Source organism: Echiichthys vipera (genome assembly GCF_963691815.1).
Source record: "Echiichthys vipera genome assembly, chromosome: 20".
Classification (NCBI taxonomy): Eukaryota; Metazoa; Chordata; class Actinopteri; order Perciformes; family Trachinidae; genus Echiichthys; species Echiichthys vipera.
Window position 1 is genome coordinate 23,549,272 of NC_139845.1, and position 13,650 is coordinate 23,562,921.

Consider the following 13,650-nt stretch of genomic DNA (forward strand, 5'->3'; position numbering starts at 1 on the left):
TAGCTGAGCATTTCAAAGGTCGTCTCAGTTCCATGTTTGATGAACTTGTGGACAAGCTGGAAAAGGATGAGACCTTTCAGGACCCAATAGAATCCTTTGTGACATCCTGTGAGAAAATCCATACTGACAGCGGCCCGATCTCTGCAATGTCTACATTTGGGAAGATGAGGAGTGCTGCTGCGCGTAACATCAAAATGCAGCCAAGAAAGGGTCTGCAAATGAGCACACAAATATGTGTTGCTCGCCACAAGACTCCGCTGGGGGCAGACGGGCGCTCATCACTGGTCGACCTCCAGAAAAGAGCCCGGAGGGAACACAACTATGGGAAGGTTAAAGAGGGGAGTGGTGCACTGCAAAGAAGACGGCACCACATTCCCTTACCTATTGTTTCTCCGCTGGTGTGTCCCTAGGTAGCCAGTACAGCAAGAAATAAACAATACTCACTGGCATTACTGTTGTAACTAATAACAAAAATAATTAATAATAATCACTGTAAAGTTCATAATAAATACAACCTGTCATATTTGAATCCTACTATGTTTTTTTTTCTACCACTGCCATTGCCATGTCTCACCGCTTTCCATACCGAGTTCCCTCTGTGTAATTGTGTTTGTCATTTAATGGACCTTAAGTCAAAGCTGAGCATGATGATGCCTCACTAGTTTCCATTAGTCTAGAGTAGGAACTGACCTGCTCTTCACACAGCTGGGTGAAATAGTGCTGTTTTATTGTATTGCATTATACATCTTAAAGCCAGGCAATGTGCACGTCTGCTGACCTACTCTTTAATAGGACATGTGTTCAGTGCTTTGAGAGCCACGGCGGATTTCAGTAACGTAGCCTGGTCAGATTTGTACTCACAATTATATTGTTCTTATTTATAGTACTAATAATAATAATAATAATAATAATAATAATAATATATGCTTTTTATAGCACTTTTCTTTGTACTGGTGGATTGCCTTAGTTTACTTATGTTAGTACTTTTTCCACCTCTGAGTTTGTGTTGATAAAGGTTTTGAAGTTTCGTTTCCAGGTTTAATAATGGACATTAAAGTTAACTAAATGTTATTATTAAATATTTCAATCATCGTGGGTTTTTCTGATTACATATATGTAATACTCCTGGGCTTTTATTTTGAAGCTCATCTGTCCCGGAAACTGTATTCTTTACTGAGGCTAACGTCACACTTTGAGCAAGATGGTGTCCAGCGCTAATGTGTGTGTTAACAGAGTCCGTTGTTGTGTTTCGAAAGTGTGTGTGAGCTCCATCACAGCCTCTGTGTGTCTGAATGAACTCTGTGCTGTTCACCTTTGTTTCTGAATGTGTCTCCTCGCACTCATCTCCCGGTACATGCGAAGCTATCCAAGCTAGCCTAGCATGCTAGCTGGAAGTTAGCTACATGGCGCTAGTCAGAGTGACCGTTGGATGAAGAAACAGTGTTTGTGACGGAGTTTGAGCAGAGAAAAGTTTTTTGTCACTGTGTAAAAATGACCAAAGTCCAAATGCTGAGAGCGTTGGTGAAGCAGAGACTGACTGCGGCCGTTGAAGAGACGATAGCAGAGTACGAGGAGGAACTTTGTCGTTCTAAAGAGGAGAACGAGCGACAACAGAAACTACTGGACGCTGTTTTCAACCCTCAGCTTCAGTCACACAGAGCAGGTTTTCCCTTTACTTGTTCTTCTCTGTTAACACTCTGTTGATACTGACCTCAGACCAGCCGGGTTTAATAAAAACCTGACGTAGTGAAAGTCTGATGACCTCCCTTTAAATTCCGCTGGTGTCAGCAGAGAGGACAACGTCAGTGAGACTGTTACTGATTTTAGAGGGCTCATCATTAATGGTTATTCTTTCTCATTGTTATTGATTTATGTTGAGTCTGAGTGGTCAGTAATGTTCCATTGCTTCCTGCAGACGTCCAGCAGCTGTTGGTGGTTAAAGAAGAGGTTCCTCCTGAGCAGCAGGAGTGGAGCTCCAGTCTGGACCAGGAGGGGAAACACATTAAAGAAGAACAGCAGGATTTCTGGAGCAGTCAGGAGGGAGAGCAGCTTCAACGTCATGATATCACCAAGTTCCCATCCACTTCTGTTCCTGTGAAACGTGAAGATGATGAAGAGAAACCTCAGTCCTCCCTCCTGAGAGCGTTGATGAAGCAGAGACTCACTGCAGCTGTTGAAGAGATATTTGGGCTGTTTGAAAGAACGATAGCAGAGTACGAGGAGGAACTTTGTCGTTCTAAAGAGGAGAACGAGCGACAACGGAAACTACTGGACGCTGTTTTCAACCCTCAGCTTCGGTTACACAGAGCAGGTTGGTTCACTTTACTTGTTGATTTTGACTTTAATCGTTATTGTCCCTGAGGGGAAATTCTTTTCCACATCACCGTACAGTTTATGGGCAGCACACTGACATTTAATACACGCAAAAGGGGAAAAAAACACAACAGGATAAACATTTAGACATACAGTACGTGGCAGAGTGAAGCTGTTGAGTTATTTTATCTTGGCCTTTTGTTGAGGGCTGCAATGGCTGCAGGCATCAGGCTTTTGTTCTTCTCTCTGTTCACACTGACCCCAGATCTGCCATCAGGAAGAACACAATCATTTAACTAATTCACCAAAACTTTGCATTAGATTAGAGCTGAAACTTTCATCATTGATTAAACCTCTGGTTATTTTCTCCATTTATCATTTGGGCTACAAAATGTCAGAAAATAGTAAAGAATGTGTCCCGGCTTTTAAAAGTCACATTATGTCCAACAATAAAAGTTTAATATCATTTTTAAAAAGAGAAATAGAATAGAATAGAATTACTTTAATGATCCCAGACTTGGAAACTATTTTGTAACAGCAGTAGTGGGTCAGCAAATAAACACTTTGTACATAACATAAATAGAATCCATTATATACATAGTGTATATATACAGTGCACAGGAAATCTTTCAATTTCAGAGGCTGAAAACAACATTTCTGCCATTTTTGCATCAAAAATTACTTTAACTTTTATTCTGTAGAATGTCTGAGAAACTAGGACGGATATATTTTCTTACCATTTTCTGTCTTTCAGAATCGACTTTATTGCCAGTTATATCATCAGATTATATACTAATAATGTGACCTGGAGTTTTGTGCACATTGTGATAGTCAGGGCCGCTGCTAAGCTTAAGGGGGCTAAGCACAAATAGTCAGAATGGTCAGGGAGAAGATAAACATTAAATAAATAAATAACATAGAAAATGTATAAATTAAGTAATATATAAAACAATTTGTCATCATAGAATACTTTCTTGAATTTCCCCTCAGGGAAATGTCCGTGTAGCTGGACTTGAGGATGGTTCATCACAGCATTGTACTGAACTGGAGCCTTCAGACACGGTGGATGGTTGCTGGAGTTGTTCAGGGTGCTGTGGTTGTTGGCTGCTTGTGGAGAGTTGCTCCTCATCTGAATCTTCCTCCTGATGCTGTGTTGCGCCTTGAACATATTTTAGCATTGACTCTGTAAATATTTATGAAACAAAAAAAGTTATTAGCTATAGCTAAATAAAAATACCAAAACAATGACAAAAATATCATGTCACACTACTGTTCATTGTAGGAGAACAAGTGACTTAAATTATCATATGCATCAGCTTAACCCTGCTTTCACACCAAAAGTGATGGAGGTGATGAAAGCGCCACGCTGCCATTCAAATCAATGTAAATGACGCAATGACACGTGATGTTGCTTCAGGGGAAACCAGACTGTTCCTAAGGATATAATATAATGGATAATACTATTGACTGTGGATGGCAGCGACGTGCCTTTAGGCACCTAGTCTGCTAAAAATCCAGAAGAAGAAGAAGAAAGCTGTCAGAGCAGAGTAAAGCTGGTCTGATCTATAGGAGACCGGGCAGCATTTTGTGACGGCCTGATCTCCCTACAACACAACAGCTCTTTTAAGAGCCACACACTTCCTCTGAGAGCTCATTTCTGTTCTTTTTAAAAGCATTCAGATCCTTGGTTAGCACTATTATCACTTCCCATTTAGCACAACAGCAGAGTAGGTGGTGCCAAGGGCTAGCTTCAGTTAGCTAGCTGCCTCGGCTGCTACCTGCAGTTGAAGTGATGATCAGAAATATGACAAATGTGATCAAGCGACGCGATACTCGCGTTCGGGCGATTTAATCGCCTCCCATCACTTTGGGTGTGAATGTGGGGGAAGTCTTATCTGTTAAGCACTTTATTATGTCATAGCTATGTAGGAGCCTGTGTATTTCACAGTGATATAATCAGAGGAAACTATTATATTGATTTAGTGGAACATAGACAAATACCTTAAATGTGGATGTACTTTAATCATATACATTAAACAAAACAATGATGGCATGTTGTAAATTACCAAAAGTGAAGATACTTCCTGCTGAGTCCAGGTGCTGGAGAATGAAGTGGAGGGCCATGTTTACAGCATCGTCTACAGTGTAACGCTAGTTATCCTTTATGCCTCTATGTTTAGTTTTAATGCATGTTAAACGTAACTTTTCCTACCTGAGTCTTTATAGTTTTGTTTGAGGTGTGTCAGTCCCTTTTTATACGTTGCTTGTTGTTACAGTAAACAGGAAAAGAGTGAGTAGCTCTTCCTGATAATATCTATCTCTAATTCATTTTCTAAATAAATCTATATGTCTTTGAAACCTGTTTGACTAAAGACGTGCATTAGAAGATTTTATGCACCACCTTGAATTGTTTAAATAGTAAACTTATTCATAGTAAATCTATGGTGTATTGCCTTCAACACATACATCTCATCTCTCTCTTTCCCTCTTATACACATGTGCATACTCAAACACAAACAAACACACACACACAAGCACGTAATGCAAATTATAATACATTTTTACACAAAATTATAATATCTTTTAATACAATGAATTGTTGGAATAATCAGTAGAATACGCGGTTACAAAAAGATTCGAAAGCTGCAGCACTACTTTCAATTGACAAAATAAGAATTAAATTATCATTCTGTGTAACGTGTTCTGACTATCACTGTGACAGTCACTAACAACACACATTTATACAAGGGCGTAAATAACAAATATAACCAGTGAAAAACAGAAACAGCCGCTAGACAAGGCCCAGGCAAGGCAGCAGGTCCTGACGATGTCAGCCCGAGGGTCCTCAAAGCATGTGCGACCCAGCTGAGTGGAGTCCTGCAGTACATCTTCAACCTCAGCCTGAGTCTTGAGAAGGTCCCTGTGCTGTGGAAGACATCCTGCCTGGTACCAGTACCAAAGAAGGTGCGTCCCGTACCTCCGAAGACTACAGACCGGTGGCGCTGACGTTGCACCTGATGAAGTCCCCGAAGAGGCTGGTCCTGTCACTTCTTCTGCCCCTGGTCAGCTCATCACTGGACCCTCTACAGTTTGCCTACCAGCCAAGTCTAGGTGTGGAGGACGCTATCATCTTCCTGCTCAACCGCGCCTGCGCCCACCTGGACAGGCGGGGTACCACAGTGAGAATCTTGTTCATGGACTTCTCCAGTGCGTTCAATACCATCCGGCCTGCTCTGCTGGGAAGTAAGCTGACGGCGATGCAGGTGGACCCTCCCCTGGTTTCCTGGATTACGGATTACTGGACGGGTCGACCACAGTATGTCAGACTGTACGACGGAGTGTCTTACACTGTGGTCAGCAGAACTGGAGCTCCACAGGGAATTGTTCTTTACCCCTTTCTGTTCACCCTGTACACCTCTGATTTTCAGCTCCTCTCTGAGTCCTGCCACCTGCAGAAGTTTGCTGAAGATTCTGCAATTGTTGGCTGTGTCAGTGAGGGGAAGGAGGAGTACAGGGGCGTTGTGGACTCCTTCATCAACTGATGTGTAGCTAATCACCTGATTCTAAACCCCACTAAGACCAAGGAGCTAGTGGTGGATTTCCGCAGGAGTAAATCTTCCCCCCACACCCATCTCCATCAATGGCGTGACTGTGAATTTCAGGAAGACCCGCCCAGCCACTGTTGCCCTGTTCATCAATGACCGAGCTGTAGAGTCTTTCCAGCAGTATAAATATCTGGGGACAGTAATTGATGACAGGCTGTCCTGCGCATCAGGTCGATGTAGTGTGCAAAAAAGCCAATCAGTGCATGACACTGCAGGATCAGTACAGGAGGTGCAGTTTAAACATAAAATCACAAACTGGAAACCACACCAGCGACAACTAGGCAAGTCAAAGGACAGACAATTGTTGGGAAATGAGAAGAAATGTGGGAAATGTGGTAAAACACAGCATTTTAGAGATGAAAAGAACACTGCAGAAAGAGCCACATAGTGTAGCGTAAGCTTCTGCTAACCTTCCCTCGGCAAGCCCTGAGCAGCCAGGGTCCTCCTGGGTGACTGTACCCAGGGTTAACCATCCATTCATTCACATTTCAAGTCCTCCTGACCTGTATAGCAGCATGTCATCATTACGCCATTTGCTGTCTGGATGGTGCCCGGTAAATAATGTGGGCTTCGTAGACAATTGGTAGTCTTTCTGGGAAAAACATGGTCTTATTAGGAGAGATGGTATTCATCCTCCTTTGGAGGGTGCAGCTCTTATACTGTATGTAAGAATCTGGACAAATTTGTTAGTGGTCTTAAACCATGACAACAACCAACTGTTGGGATCAGGAAGCAGAGTCACAGTTTAATACAACCCTCTGCGCTGCCCTTACCACAGACACCCAGGAAGCAGGGTTGCAGTCTTACACACCTCTCTGCCCTCCCTGTGTTTGGTAAGAAAGTCTAAAAATATATAGGACGGCCCTCCGTAATGCCAGAGCAGCCCATTACTCATCTTCAATAGAGGAGAATAAAAACAAATCTAGATTTCCTTTCAGCACTGTAGCCAGGCTGAGCGGGAACCACAGCTTTATTGAGCCATGTATTCCTATAACCCTCAGTAGTAACGACTTCATGGCCTTCTTTAACCCCAAAGCAATTTTAGTCAAAAGCAACTGGACTTGGTTGTTTGTCTAGGAAGACGTTTTCACCTCTCATCCAAGAGGCTTCATCAGTGCATGTGCATGGACTGGTCCAACTAACTGGTGTGGAGATCCAGGTATTTAACCTCTCACAAGGCCGATGATGTCACTGAAACCCTTTGTGCTCCAAGTGTAAACCACCGTCGTTGGAGTGACAGTTGTTGGTGGGAAGTTGGTTTTGACTTCGTTAGTGCTCTATTGAGTCTTAACGACAGTTGTTGGCGTCACAGGAGGCCATTTGTGAACAGTTGTTCTTTGAGGTTAGATTGTTAAATCTCCTGGGAAGGGATGAAAGGGCAGCATTGCAAATTGGAAATAAGTGGTGTCTCAGACCTCCTCCTCTGTTTGGGCCTGTCCTGTGTTGGGCCATGCGTTTATGCAGTGGTTGTTTTGTTTCTCCAATGTAGAGATCTTTGCATTCCTTGTTGCAATGAACAGCATAAACCAGATTGCTTTTGTGGGTGTGTGGTGGTCTGTCTTTGGGATGTACTAGTCTCTGTCTGAGTGTGTTACTGGGTTTGAAATACACAGGGATGCAGTGTTTGCTTGTACGGGATGACTATGTTGATTTTCTTCTCTTGTTTTGTTTTGTTCAACCCCTTTAGTTTTCTTTCTGGAAGCAGCTGCCATTTTCACAAAGGTCCAGCTGGGGTTACCACAAGTTGTGAGGGCCCCTCTCAGGTGCTTGCGTTCTTCCCCTTGGGCCTGTGAGCTGATGGGTACGTTATCAGCTCTCAAGCTTGTGTTCCAGGGGAGGGAGTCAAGAAGTATATATTGATCTTTTATGAGTGGGTTTTCTGTATACCCCAATATGGAGGCTTCTATCATTCCCCATATGGATGTCACAGTCAAAGAGTCAAAGAAAGAGAGACAAGAAAGAAAGACATCTTCTTTGGTGAACTTGATGTTTCTGTCCACTGAGTTAATAAGTTGAAAAGTTTGCACCTCTTTCTAGACATATAACCAAGTCCAGTTATGGTTGACTGAAATTGCTTTGGGGATATCGATGACCTGGACAAATGAGAACATTCACAGACCTTCTTTATTCATAAAACTATTAGAGATAAAATCAACTCGCTTGGCACAAATTTTTTTCAACCCCCGGAAACTTAGTAACAACTGTACGACCTGATATGTTCTTGGACTGCTTTTCTACACTGACTGTAACAAATTAACCTCTACTATTTCGGCAACAACACCTTGTACTTGTCCCCTAGACTCTATTCCAACTAGGTTACTTAAAGAAGTGTTACCTTTAGTTAGCACTCCTGTATTAGATATGATTAATATGTCTTTATCAGCAGGTTATGTACCACAGTCTTTTAAAGTAGCTGTAATTAAACCTCTTCTTAAAAAGTCTTGATCCAGTGATTCTAGCCAACTATAGACCTATATCTAACCTTCCTTTTCTCTCTAAGATCCTTGAGAAATTAGTCGCCAATCACCTGTGTGACTTTTTACATAATGAGTTATTTGAGGACTTCCAGTCAGGATTTAGAATGAATCATAGCACTGAGACAGCACTGGTAAAAATGACTAACGACCTCCTAATAGCTCCAGACAAGGGACTTGTCTCTGTAGTTGTATTACTAGATCTTAGTGCTGCCTTCAACACTATTGACCATCACATCCTGTTACAGAGATTGGAGCAGCCAATACCCAATTATATACATTGATCAAACCAGAAGAAACTGATCAGTTAGATAAACTTCAAATGTGCAATAAGGAAATAAAAAGCTGGATGACCTGCAATTTTCTGATGTTAAACTCAGATAAAACTGAAGCTATTGTACTTTGCCCAGAAGGCTTCCGAAACTCAATAGCGAAAGTGTTATTACTCTGGATGATGTTGTGTTGTCCTCCAGCACCACAGTAAGGAATCTGGGTGTTATATTTGATCAGGATATGTCCTTCCATTCTCACATAAAACTAACGACAAGGACTTTATATTTTCACCTGTGTAATATTGCAAAAATGAGGACATTGTGTCTCAGAAAGATGCAGAAAAACTAGTCCATGCATTTGTTACTTCTAGGCTGGACTTCTGCAACTCCTTATTATCAGGCTGCTCCAATAAGTCTGTTAAGAGTCTCCAGTTGGTCCAAAATGCTGCAGCTTGTGTACTAACTAAAACAACTTGAAGAGAACATATTTCTCCTGTATTAGCTTCTTTGCACTGGCTACCTGTAAAATCTAGAATATAATTGAAAATGCTTCTTCTTAAGATGCCACAAAGCTCTTATTGGTCAGGCTCTGTCTGTCGCATCTTAAAGAACTCATAGTACCGTATTACCCAACTAGATCGCTGCGCTGTGTGCAGGGCTGTAAAGTCTAGTGGTTGCCACTCGCCAAATGCGACTAAAATATTCCCCATGCAACTTAATTTTAGAGGGCTACATGTTTGTCCCAATCGTGCTTGTGCAATAACTTATGCATGATAAAGCAAAACATTGTAGTAGCTATAAAATTATATGATGATGTGGCTCAGTTTCAAAATAGGATTTCCGGGTCCAAGCCGGTCCAAGCCGGTCCAAGCCTCGCATTTCTACGCCGTAGTGCCGTGTTCCCCATTGTTTGAACAGATCTGAGTTTTTCAAAAACTATGTAATTGTAATTTTACCTCTTTCTTATTGATGAAAAAGATGTCTAACTAACGAAAGAGGTGATCGTAATTGTTCACATGTTCGGTCGTTGTTATCTGTTTTATTTCGACAGAGCATTTGGACCCCGAAATCTTATTTTGAAAGGATGTTACGTCAGACTGAATAACTGGCAAGAGGGTGTCTGAGAGGGTGTCTGCTGAAGACAGTGATGAGGAGTTCTGACTAGAGATGCAGACTGGATTGGATCGGTCCCATCTGTAGTTCTGATGAGTAATTAATGTGTTTCCTTTGTCAAAGTTTTGCACTGTTTTGAATTTCAGTGTTTTGAAATTAAATTAATAACATGATTTTCTAAGCATGTATAGCTATATAATACCGTTCTCTCAATGAAAAGTACTGAAACAGACGCAACAAAAAGAGGCAATTTTTTATTTGGCAAGAACATTTTTTTTACTTGGGCGTCCTGCATGACGCTTCCTGCTGCTGCTTTTATAACTATTACTCATATAAACTGACATTTGTTTTATAAATTATAAAATGTGTTGCCATAAAAACACCATCAGTGGTATGTCTCACTGTATCACAGCTGTTATTGCCACTACTCATCATTGATCATATTGACGTCCATAATTAGCATTGTCATATTCTATCACCTTGGCTGTGCTTGTTTCTAATATTCTACTATATTTACTGTCATAACATATAAGTCATATTCACATTACTTTAGCTATTATTATAGTAACTGTTACTTTTGTGGTTGCTTGCTTCTCTGGAAGTGTCTCTCTGTCTGTCTTTGTGTCTGTCTCTCTCTGTCCATCTGTGCGTCTTTTCTCTCTTTCTCTCTCCTTTTCTATCTCCCCAACCGGTGCAGACAGATGTCCGTCCTCCACTGAGCTGGGTCTGTCCCACGTTCCTACCTGTAATAGGGAAGGTTTTCATCACCACCATACTCTACGGAGGAATTGTTGGGTCTATGTAAATCATAAATAAGTCATAGTATGGTCTATACCTACTCTGTAAAGTGTCCTGAGAGAGAAATAAAGTTATTTATTTATTTAGTTATTGATAATAACTTTAAAGGGAGAGGTGTTGTATATAGTTTATGTAATGGAACTAATGTTGCCACAGCAACTTTAACATTTTAACACAGAAAAGTTAATGTGTCGTTGCCTTGGACGCTTTTCTTGCCACTTTGTTTAGATGTTTGCGCTGTCATTCAAGTGAATTGAAACAGATCAAGCTGACCCTCGATCATTTTACCGTTGCTACCTTCCAATCACCTAATCAAATGTATCTCATCATCAACACATTCAACACCCAATCTGCAGGTAGAATTCAACTGTCATTTGTGGATGCAGAGACCAACTGTGTCCACAGACAATGGTTTTTGGATGTGTTCCTGAGCCCATGCAGTGATGTCCATTACAGAATGGTTTTCTGTTTGTAATGTAGTGCCATCAGAGGGCCTGCAGATCACCAACATCCAGTGTTGTTTTTTGGACTGTTGCATACAAATTTCACCCTGGAAAACAAAGTGTTTCTATTTCTAATTAGTGCCCTGCGATAGACTGGCATCCTGTCCAGGGTGTACCCCGCCTCATGCCCGATGTCAGATGGGATCGGCTCCAGGCCCCCCGCAACCCCAATAGGGACAACCGGTTGAAGATGGATGGATGGATGGATGAATGAATGGATGGATGGATATTTCTAATTAGCAAATTATTTCTTAGATCACATTGATGCTCACATTTTTGTTTGTTTGTGTTTTCAGCTTTACCTTCAGATGTCCAGAAAGTGATTGTTGGTGAAGAACATCAGCAGGAGTGGAGCTCCAGTCTGGACCAGGACGACTCAGAGCCCCCACACATTAAAGAGGAACAGGAGGATTTCTGGATCAGTCATGATGGAGATCAGCTTCAAGGTCTGGAGGAGGCTGATATCACCAAGTTCCCATTCACTCCTGTCCATGTGAAGAGTGAAAATGATGAAGAGAAACCTCAGTCCTCACAGCTTCATCAGATACAAACTGAACAGAGGAAAACTGATGGACAGGACTGTGGAGGACCAGAACCAGCCAGGAACTCTGATCCAGATTCACATTTACGACCAGATGCTGATGACAAACCTGCAGACTCTTCTAAACCTGAGCCTGAAGACAGTGATGATCTGAAGGAGACCAGAGACCCTCAGTCAGGTTTAAACTCTCTGAATAAATGCAAAGCTCCTGCCAGTCATTCAAGATGTAGAGCTGTAGAGAAAAAAAAGATCTGCTCTGTGTGTGGGAAAGAATTTGGCCACAAGGGACATCTGAAGATACACATGATGATTCACACAGGAGAGAAACCTTGCAGTTGTTTAGTGTGTGGTAAAACTTTTATTGGAAATAGTCTTCTGAAGAGACACCACAGAATCCATACAGGAGAAAAGCCATTTAGCTGTTCAGAGTGTGAAAAAAGTTTTGGTGAGAAGGGAAATCTGAAGGCACACATGAGAACTCATACAGGAGACAAACCATTCAGCTGCTCAGTGTGTGGTAAAAGTTTCATTGAAAGTAGAAATCTGAAGAAACACCTCCTAACTCATACAGGAGAGAAACCTTTCAGCTGTTCAGAGTGTGGTAAAGGCTTCATTGACAGTAGAAATCTGAAGAGACACCACCTAACTCATACAGGGGAGAAACCATTCAGCTGTTCAGAGTGTGGTAAAAGCTTCATTGGAAGTAGAAATCTGAAGAGACACCACCTAACTCATACAGGAGAGAAACCATTCAGTTGCTCAGTGTGTGGTAAAAGTTTCAGTCAAAGTGAAGATCTGAAGAGACACCTCCGAACCCATACAGGAGAGAAACCATTCAGTTGTTCAGAGTGTGGTTATAGTTTCAGTCAAAGTGGAGACCTTAAGAGGCACTTAAGAACTCATGTAGGGGAGAAACAAATCATCTGCTTAGAATGAGGGGTAAAAGTTGGCCTTAAAGGACATCTGAATAGACACATACAGGAGAGAAACCCTTCGGCTACACATTTATGATAACATTTTCAGCTGTCCCCATGAGAAACTGCAGACAGAACCTGGCTCTAGTGGACGGTCATCAGAGAGAAATAAAGATGAGAAAGCACAAGTTAAGTTCGAAACATTTATTAATGAGACATTAATACATGGAGAGAGAAGCTCAGTGTCACAGGGCCCCTGGCAGATTAGGCCTATGGCAGCATGACTAAAGCACTGTAACTAAGTTTCTCATTTGATAATTTGTGTGTTGTCTGAATTTGTGTGCAAAGCCTGGGACAGGAGGAGGAAACTGGTGTATGAGAGAAAAACATGAAACGTGTTAATGCTTATGTATTGTTTTGTTTTGGTATCTATTGGGCCATGTCTGTGTATCGGCACAAATCCTATTATACTTTATTTTATTTATTTGTTTATTTTATTTTTATTTTTTATTTATATGTTTAGTTTTTGGTTGTTGTGGACATATGCTCTGGCATGCTGGAAGGCTTAGTTTTTGTTGTATATATTTAGGTGTCTGTATAATCCTGTTTGGGATGGGTCATGGAAACGTGACCAGACACGAAAATAAAAATGAATTCATTTTTAACTTCTAGTTCTAGTTCTATTCATAGTCTTGGTCTTATGTATGTTTTTATATTGTATGTGCTTGTTTGTAATTATTTTGGCTGTTTTTAGTTTTAATTTTATACATTTTAAATGTTTTATGTAAAGCACTCTGAATTACCCTGTTGTTGAAAGGTTATAAGCTTGCCTTGAGTACATTTACATGAACATCCTGTTAATGATTGGGTTACAGTGAGGGGGGCACTGGATCTTCTGAGAGAGCACTTGGAGAATCTGACCGGAGAGCAGGTGAATGTTGTTGCTTATGTGATCAAGATGAGAGAAAGGCTTGAACAGATGATTGCCCTACCACAGGAGCACACAAGAACTGTGCAGGCCAACCAAAAGACCTGGTATGACAAAAAGGGTAGGGACAGGACTTTTTATCCAGGTCAGCAGGTTTCGGCTCCTTCCTACCAGTGACTCTTAGCTGTT

General features: G+C 41.4%; 1 protein-coding gene across 2 annotated transcripts; it reads left to right on the forward strand.

The window, feature by feature from the left end:
- Window positions 1-1,398: 1,398 nt before the first annotated feature.
- Window positions 1,399-12,980, forward strand: LOC310962332 (uncharacterized protein). 2 transcript variants are annotated; one of them, XM_083934746.1, is made up of 3 exons: window positions 1,399-1,663; window positions 1,916-2,311; window positions 11,375-12,980. In XM_083934746.1, exons 1-3 carry the CDS (start codon window positions 1,492-1,494, stop codon window positions 12,553-12,555), a joined length of 1,749 nt encoding a protein of 582 aa, XP_083790872.1. In that variant the 5' UTR covers window positions 1,399-1,491; the 3' UTR covers window positions 12,556-12,980. The 2 variants fall into 2 exon arrangements, with proteins under 2 accessions (XP_083790872.1, XP_083790873.1); XM_083934747.1 differs by lacking the exon at window positions 11,375-12,980 and adding an exon at window positions 3,304-3,434.
- Window positions 12,981-13,650: the final 670 nt, after the last annotated feature.